This window comes from Notamacropus eugenii, chromosome 3 (genome assembly GCF_028372415.1).
Source record: "Notamacropus eugenii isolate mMacEug1 chromosome 3, mMacEug1.pri_v2, whole genome shotgun sequence".
NCBI classification, from domain to species: domain Eukaryota; kingdom Metazoa; phylum Chordata; class Mammalia; order Diprotodontia; family Macropodidae; genus Notamacropus; species Notamacropus eugenii.
Window position 1 is genome coordinate 4,867,803 of NC_092874.1, and position 8,890 is coordinate 4,876,692.

An 8,890-nucleotide genomic window follows, 5' to 3' on the forward strand; every position below is an offset into this window, starting at 1 on the left:
GTTTGTCCCTGCCACCCCTCAAGCTCCCACCCTCTGCCCATCTCTGCTTTTGGTGCACTTGACCCTTCCTGCAGGAAACACAACAGGTGCCTGAGTCTAGCTCCACCATATTCTCCTGCTTCTCTGGGAAGCAGGAAGAGCCAGCATTAACCTCATTGTCTCTCTCCTGGTGCCTAACACAGTAAAGAGGTTCCCTTATTTGGCTCATCATATCAAGCACAGTCTATTGAGAAAGCCTACAGGTCACCTGGTGTTCCTGGGTGGTCAGCACTATCTACAGGAGCTGCCCCGGAATGGTTATAATCTGCTGTCCCCTGGCACGCTGACAGGCAGCACATTTCATTGTTAAGAAGGTGACGAATTAGGCCATCCTACCAAATGGTCATAGTCTGGTGACCTGCACTAACACAGGGGACAAATGGGCACTCCCCTACCTCTGCAGGATCCAAGTTTCCATTCCTCTCCCCGGGTCCTTGTCCACGTCCTCCCCACAAGCTGGGCAGGCACCCTCCTCGGGGACTCCAGTGCTATGCCCAGGTCAACCTTTGCTCTCTGACCTTCTCTAGTCACTGCTTCCTACAAATGGTCTGCATCTCAAGATGCAGATGGGCAGTGGGAACCAGCCCACCTCCCAGCAATATGTGGCAACTGGGTGTGGCCTAGCCCCTTGGGCCCCCCATTCTCACCCTGACTGCACAGTAAGCTTAAGAAATGGGCTTCTATGGCTTACACTGTGTAAAGTTTGCACATGTGCATCAGCGGTCAGCCAACAGCCCACCTAGCCTGGAGCTAGTTCATCAACAAGTAAGCATCTCATAAGCACATCGTTAAACCCCTCTGTGAGGTAAACCCCGAGTATGCAAGAGCTCTGCAAACTGTGGACCCCCAAAGTGGAATGCCCTTTGTCAAAGCAGCAACATTCTTAGTGGTAAGAGATGCTGGGAGGCCCCCAACTTGGGGCGTCCAGGGTCCTCCATGGAGAATTGAGTGCAGGCACTCCTGCCGACAGGGGGGCTGTTCCGAGTCGGAAGAGGTCATTTTTGCAGGACAACCCACTGTTTCTGACTTTCAGCTCATTGGGAGAGACAACAGGAGCCAAAGGAAGAGGTTTCCTTACAAAGATCAGGGAACTTGTATCCAGATCCCTAAAATTATTCAACATTTTACAGATAACCCATCAGGCCAGAGTGCAGAGAGAATATTCATTCAGGTGGTACAGAATAGCATTTTTTAAATACCTGTATAAGTAGAAATTTAAAGTCCATCATTAGACAGAAAGGCAGCATTAGGGGCCAGTGGACGGACTAGTGGGTTCAAGCCCCACACCACGTACCTCCCAAAAGGTGCCTATGGGAAGTCACTGAGGGAGCTCCTGGGCAGAATGTGCAAGATGGGATCCATGTTGGAGAGAGTCTGCCCACCACACTCCTGAGTGCTGCTTGAACCAGATAAAAACATAATTGAAAAATATTCGACGTCATAAATAAAACACAAGAAAACCCAGACGTTACGTTTTAAATGAGGTCAGTGTGCAGTCTGCAGGCATTCTTATGTACCCCACTAGGTGCCCCCATGTCTATCTGGGTTTGCTCCCCTGCTCTATAGGCATTAGAGCACATGAACGTATCATCCAGACAGCACAGGGTTAATGTGGATTTCTGCATTAGTATCAAAACCACAGCTCAAGTTTCACATCTTTATTCATCTGTTAAACTTAACATGATTTCATGCAACTTGAGGGAAAAATCAAGCATTTCCTAACTGTATGTAGAATTGTGCGGATGGCTTGTGGAAGACCTTCATTCTCAGCAGCTAAAAAAGCATCATGTTCACTTAGAACTCTGGGCCTTCTTTCTTCAGTTTGCTATAATCCACGTTCACTGAGTAGAACTGGGAAAACAAGAAATAAAAGTGGGTTACATAGCTTTCAAGTCTCTCCCAAAATGGCACAAATTCTATATAACTTCAATGCACTGATTCTCAAAGTGTAGGGTGGTCCAGGAAGTGCTAGGGTGCCTGAGACCCTTTCAAGGGGTCCGCAAGGTCAAGACTATTTCCAAAAACATAGTAAGACATTCTAATTTCTAATATGGTAATGATAGATACAACCTGCATAAACAAAAACTCTTTGGAGCATCCTTATAAAGAGAGAAAGAGAAAGAGAAAGAGAGAGAGAGAGAGAGAGAGAGAGAGAGAGAGAGAGAGAGAGAGAGAGAGAGAGAGAGAGAGAGAGAGAGAGAGTGTGTCTCTGTCTGTGTGTCTCTGTGTCTGTGTCCGTATCCCCACACCATTCCTGCTCATGTAAGAACTATCCTCTGATACTTTAGAAGTGCCCCTGAGAAGCAGCACTTCTGTGCCCCCTTTCCCTTGGCCACATCTTCCATCTACAATATGGCACCTCATCACTCAGCCCCACTGAGCTTACTGCTTTCAGCTCTGGTTTTCTAGACCTTGGGGCACAATCTCTGGTTGACAAACCTGGCGCTGTGAGGAATCCGTACCACTGGGCATTGCTAGCCACCATCATGCCAAAAGGGCGCAAGGACCTCCCCCCCAATACTGCTTGCACACAATCAAACAGGCAGAGGCTGCAGTAACTGGATAAATGCTGTGAGCCTGCAGTGAAATGTAATGATTGTCCTTCAAACCTGGGAACCCCCTCAGAAGACTGACCACTGGGCCAGATAAAGGCTGCTCAAGGACAGCTCCAGCCGGCATGAAATGCTTTTCCCTGTTTTGTGAACTGGATGGTGGGGGGGAAGGGGGGAAGGAGCGGGAAGAAAAAGGGGGGAAAAGGTGGGGAAGAGAGGGAGGAAAGGAGAGAGGGAAAGAGAGGGAGGGAGACAGAGGGATGGAGGAAAGGACAGGGCCTTCCAAGTCACAGTCAGTCACATTCACACCCAAATGCTCTCTCACTCCTCTAGTGATATGAGACGGGTATGCCCACAGCCACTTCCCTAGGGTAGAAGGCTGTGGTAGAGGTTGTGGGCATCTACTAACATCAATCTCCAAAACCCCTCATTGTCACTAAGGACTGTGGTGGAATGCACCAGGACCAGTGGGAAAATCTGCTAAATGAGTGAGCCCAGCAAGGGTGGAAGGAGCCAGGTCTGATGAAGAGCTGCCTGAGGCCTGAAGGCTTCTGCCCCACCTGTACTCCTGGCCTTCCTGCTCAGGGCTTGCTTTCTAAGTCTACCTTCTGTGAATCCATTTCTGGGAGATGAGTCTCCAATAAAACAGCAGAAATGCCGTGAGCTACCTCTCCAATTCTCCTTCTAGGGCAGTTCACTGGGGCCCTCTTGTATAATTTCTGACCTACGGTTTACAAGAGCTGATGGAAGCACTCTCCTGTGCTTCAGACAGAACAGGCGGCCTTTCCTCCTTGAGCTAACTCCTTCGGAAGCCCAGTGGTTTGTCTGTGATTCCTAAAGTCTCACTTACTCTGGCAGCACTGGCAAAGGGAGGCCTCAGCCCAAGACACCATCTTCACCCAACCGTCACAGATCAGTTCTATGAAAGTCCTAAGGAACTCTCTAACGTTGCAAGCTTAGCCTCCAGTTACTCTTTATTCAATACAATTTCTGCTTTTCCCTTTTTAACCTTCTGCTTTCTAAAGTCAACTGCCATCTGATTTTCAATGGCCTTGTTCTCTCCTTTATTTATAATTCATACCGTTTTCCTTCTGGCCACTTTCACAGCCCATGAAATTTTAGGGACAATCTCCAAGTCACTGCTGCAGGAGACGTCATCACCCAGGAGCAAACCAGGTGACCACCTTGGGTGTATTACTGGTTAGGGACACTGCAGAAGGTGCGCACCTCGCATCTGGAAATGATCTCAGTCCTCTCCCCGTTTGGTAAAAAGAAAACCCTGCAGGCTGTAATGTCTCCTGTGAAGCCCTCGAACCAAGCCTGGCAGTAAAAATGTCACCCCCAAATTCTCCTTTCCTTCCAGACTTCCCCAGGAAGATGATCAGAAGCCAGCACTAGAACTGGATCCCTTTGGCATCAAGGAGCCTGGCGCCTGCAGCACCAACAAGAGGCCGACAGCGTCCGAGGAGGCACGTACCTCACTCAGACGGTCAGCTGTGCTCTGCATACACAACTAGCTCTGCACCTCAGCGAGGACTCCATAGGTCACAGCGTTAGCACCCTAAGGATCAAGCACCTTCCCCACACAAAGCAGCATGGAGGCACAGAACAAAGTGCAAGATTTAGGCACCTCTGTACAGCTGAGAAGACACTCACGTGATCGGGGAGTTTGGAATTAGATTACCAACAGTAAAACACCATCCAATCGCACTAATTACGCTCCAGGGGACCCGCTAAAGTGTTCTGTTCCACCAAAGACGAGAGGGCCTCAGGCAGGACGCTCAGGGATTTCAAAATTCTCACAAAGTGCAGAAAATAAAAGAGCCCCCATCTCCTGGAAGAATTCGGAATTAGTCTTGCCTGCCACCAAAAGCAGAGACAGCAGTGCTCTGGCCGCAGGAGCAAGCCCAGGGTGACTTGTTTTTGATGATGTCAGCCCCCAACAGCGAGGCCACCTCCGTGACTGGCACATGAGAGGCAGGTGCACGAGGCCCCCTGCGGTGAGGAACTGGGCTCAGCCTCTCGTGCTCTCCTGCCCGCCTCTCTGGCCTCGGGCAGTGCCCGCTTCTCTGGCCTGCAGGCCAAGGGGCTGCTGACCCCGGCCTGGGCCCTGACCCCTGGGGCAAGGCCAGCTCTCTGAGCCCCGGCTCAAGCTCAGGGAGGCTCTGGTCCGTCTGGGGCTGGGCACCACTCAGCGTGGTGCCATCTCCAAGTCGCTGTGCCAGGGAAGAGACTAGGGCCCGCAGTCCCCAGGGACACCTTCCCCCGACTCTAAACACTCGGATCCTCTGAAATCATTGCGTACTCTTCCGTCAGCTCCTCTTTTCTAGACAGACCCACGGAGGGGAAACACCCCCGGGGGCCCTTCCACCCCGACCTCAGTCTAACCCCCTGGAGCCGGTTCGGCTAACTGGCCCTTCAGCGTGAGGGCGAGAATCGGGCCGAAGGCCAGGAAGGCGGCGGCCCGGCCAACAACGAGGACCAGGAGCTTGCGGGCGGAGACGCCCCGTGCCCCCGGCCCCCAAAGCGGGCCTCGCAGGACGGACGGACGGACGGACAGACAGGAGGTCACGGCGCTCCCCCGCCTCCTGCGCTCACCTTGTACTGGTCCGTGGGGCTCATCTTGTTCCAGGGCTCAGGGTTGTTCTTTCTGTCCCAGCTGGAGAGAGAGCGGAGGAACGGAGGGAGGGGCTCTGTGTGACCCGGACCAGACCGGAAGCGCCCCCTTATCTCCCTCACAGGGGCAGGGGCAGACTGGGGGGGGGGGCTCTGTGTGACCCCGACCAGACCGGAAGCGCCCCCTTATCTCCCTCACAGGGGCAGGGGCAGACTGGGGGGGGCGGCTCTGTGTGACCCCGACCAGACCGGAAGCGCCCCCTTATCTCCCCCCCAGGTCACAGGGGCAGGGGCAGACTGGGGGGGGGGGGGGCTCTGTGTGACCCGGACCAGACCGGAAGCGCCCCTTACCCCCCCCAGGTCACAGGGGCAGGGGCAGACTGGGGGGGGGGCTCTGTGTGACCCCGACCAGACCGGAAGCGCCCCCTTATCTCCCCCCCAGGTCACAGGGGCAGGGGCAGACTGGGGGGGGGGGCTCTGTGTGACCCCGACCAGACCGGAAGCGCCCCCTTATCTCCCCCCCAGGTCACAGGGGCAGGGGCAGACTGGGGGGGGGGCTCTGTGTGACCCGGACCAGACCGGAAGCGCCCCCTTATCTCCCCCCCAGGTCACAGGGGCAGGGGCAGACTGGGGGGGGGGCTCTGTGTGACCCCGACCAGACCGGAAGCGCCCCCTTATCTCCCCCCCAGGTCACAGGGGCAGGGGCAGACTGGGGAGGGGGGCTCTGTGTGACCCGGACCAGACCGGAAGCGCCCCTTACCCCCCCCCAGGTCACAGGGGCAGGGGCAGACTGGGGGGGGGGGCTCTGTGTGACCCCGACCAGACCAGAAGCGCCCCCTTATCTCCCCCCCCAGGTCACAGGGGCAGGGGCAGACTGGGGGGGGGCTCTGTGACCCGGACCAGACCGGAAGCGCCCCTTACCCCCCCCCAGGTCACAGGGGCAGGGGCAGACTGGGGGGGGGGCTCTGTGTGACCCCGACCAGACCGGAAGCGCCCCCTTATCTCCCCCCCCAGGTCACAGGGGCAGGGGCAGACTGGGGGGGGGCTCTGTGACCCGGACCAGACCGGAAGCGCCCCCCCTCACGGGGGCGGGGGGCCCCCGCAGCACCCACCTGACGTCGGGGTTGAAGAGCGCCAGGCGCATGACGTAGAGGGTGGCCCCGGTGGCCCCCGCGCCGAGGAACACGAACAGGGGGATGAGCTGCAGACGCACCGGAAAGAGAAGGGACAAAGAGGAGACTGAGACCCCAAAGGACCCCGGGCGGGAGCCTCCGGGGGAGCTCGGAGAGTCGGGGGAGGGGGGGGTCAGGGGCACATCGGGCACGTGACCAGGTGACAGGCCCCTCGGCCCGGCCCGGCCTCAGTCCCCGGAGCCCGATGGAGGGAGTGACTGGGTGGGGGGGTGGGGAGAAGGCGGGCCCTCCAGGCGGGGGAGTCGCCGCACCCCAACCGGTCAGGAGGCGTGGTCACACAGCCTGTGGGGGAAGGGAAGGCAGCCGTCATCTTAGGAGAAGGGGAAACTGAGGCCCGGGGTGGGGCCACGGCTGCCCAAGGTCACGGGACGCGCCCCTGCCCGCCCCCCAAGGACGCGGGCCGCGCCCCCCGGACGCTCACGCTCGGGTGCCTCTTGGCCTGCCTGATCATCAGGCGGAACATGGCGGCGGCTGCGGGACTCGGCGGCTGCGTTCGCTCGTTCGTTCGCTCGCGGCCCAATGTCACCGCGGAGAGTGAGGAGCAGGAGGACACAGGACGGCTCTGCGGGGCGCGCGCACGCACGCACGCACGGCCCCAGGACCCCGGCGCGCAGGACCTCCGCAGGGGCTGCCCCCTCCACTGCCTGAGCGCTGGGCCTCCCCTCTGAGGCGAGGCCCCCATGCCCGCCGCCCTCGTGGCTCAAGTCCGGCCTCTACGCTTCCCCAGGCCGCCCTCCCCTCTCCCCGGTCCCCGGGTCCTTAGGGCCAGGACAAGACCCAGACAGGCGCGAGGCGGACACCCCCAGAGCAAAGAGGAGGGAGGGGGAGAGCGGGCCTGGGGCGCCTGCGCAGCGAGGGTGGCTGAAGGCCGAGCGCGCTCCTCGGGAGAGGCACGTGCCGGGCGCGCGAACAGGCCGGGGCCGGGCTAAGGTCTCCCCGCCAGGGAGTTGTAGGCTGCGGCCGCGCGGGTCCCTGGGGGTCTGAGCCGCCCGGCTGCCTCAGGAAAGGCCCCGGCCTGGCTGGAGCGCTCGCAACAGCTGGGCCGAGGCGGAAACGAGCCCTCCCACCGCCCGTGCCCGGGTCCCAGCCCCAGCCTTCCATCCCCCCGATCCGTGCTGCACCTGTGCCCGCAGACGGGTGTCCGTATGGGGGGCCCCCCTCCACATTGCACCCGTGCCCGCAGGCTTGTGTGTATCCGGGCCCCCCCCATCCGTGTGTCCGTCCGGGCCCCCCCCCATCCATGTGTCCGTCCGGGCCCCCCCCATCCGTGTGTTCGTCCGGTCCCCCCCCCATCCGTGTGTCCGTCTGGGTCCCCCCCCATCCGTGTGTCCGTCCAGGTTCCCCCCCCCCATCCGTGTGTCCGTCTGGGTCCCCCCCCATCCGTGTGTCCGTCCAGGTTCCCCCCCCCCCCATCCGTGTGTCCGTCTGGGTCCCCCCCCCATCCGTGTGTCCGTCTGGTCCAGTCCTTGAGTTTCCAGCCGTCTTGGCCTGCTACTTCTGCGCCCCCAGGGGGGCTCTGCTTGGGGAGGGGTCTGCACTGCCCCTCCCCCGCAGCCGCCAGTGCCCACCCCCACCCTGCCCAGGTCTGGAGACCAGGCCCGGCCTCCAAGCTCTGCGTAGCCCCCCGAAAGGTGCCTCCCTCGGGAAGTGGGAGCGCGGCCCAGTCACCCCCATGGCATGCCCGTGGAAAGAGGCAGAAGGTTTGCTACCGGCCGTGGACTTCCCTGCCCTCCCAGTGCGCCAGCCCCTTCTCTGCAGCCTCCACCCCCCCCAGAGGTGCCAGGGGGCTCACAGGCACCCTCAGGCCAGGACGTGGACCGAGGCTTCCTGGCTCCCAGGGCACCTGTCTGCCATAACATCTCAGCCCCCTGTGCGCCCCTCCCATACAGCGTTCCATCATCTCCAGCCTCCTTGACTTTGCCTAAGGGGGTCCCCACTTCTGGCCACTCCTTTGTCCTTGGAATCCTGGGCGTCAGCCAATAGGAGTCATTCCCTGGCCTTCCCTCCTGCTAGTGGGATTAGCGCTCTGACCCCTCTGGAAATCCCTGGTATTACCTAGGTAAAGGTTGCTGAGGGACATCTCTGGTACAGCACCCCCAAAGGATGGACCACAGGGTTCAGGGAGACACCGGGGTTACATTTTACTACTGACTTTTGACAGAAAAGTAGTAGCTTTTCTTAGAGAACACCAGTTTGAAAAGTGAGCCATGGAACCCTCCTCTATCAACCCAAACCGAAGACAGGATCTTGTATTTTCTACTAAGTTTACATGGAGTCACTTTTTTCTGGGAGAAAAATTTGCAGCTAGAGTTCCATTTTGGATAAAAACAAATTGTGCCTTTTTGTTGTTGTTAATTAAAAAAAGATCCCCAATCTTACCCTTTGTCTACAAAAAGTTGATCTCCAGTATTGTAGCATGTAATGACAGGGGAATGGAGAAGGGCAGATGATCTTGTGTCCCCAGCCGTGTCCCCAGCACATCGGCCATCC

At 58.4% G+C, this 8,890-nt stretch overlaps 1 protein-coding gene across 1 annotated transcript; it reads right to left on the reverse strand.

The window, feature by feature from the left end:
• Positions 1-1,682: 1,682 nt before the first annotated feature.
• On the reverse strand, positions 1,683-7,488 carry NDUFA4 (NDUFA4 mitochondrial complex associated). The gene is made up of 4 exons (XM_072650790.1): positions 6,822-7,488; positions 6,320-6,408; positions 5,190-5,250; positions 1,683-1,890 (listed from the first exon to the last, which is right to left on the reverse strand). Exons 1-4 carry the CDS (start codon positions 7,080-7,082, stop codon positions 1,834-1,836), a joined length of 468 nt encoding a protein of 155 aa, XP_072506891.1. The 5' UTR covers positions 7,083-7,488; the 3' UTR covers positions 1,683-1,833.
• Positions 7,489-8,890: the final 1,402 nt, after the last annotated feature.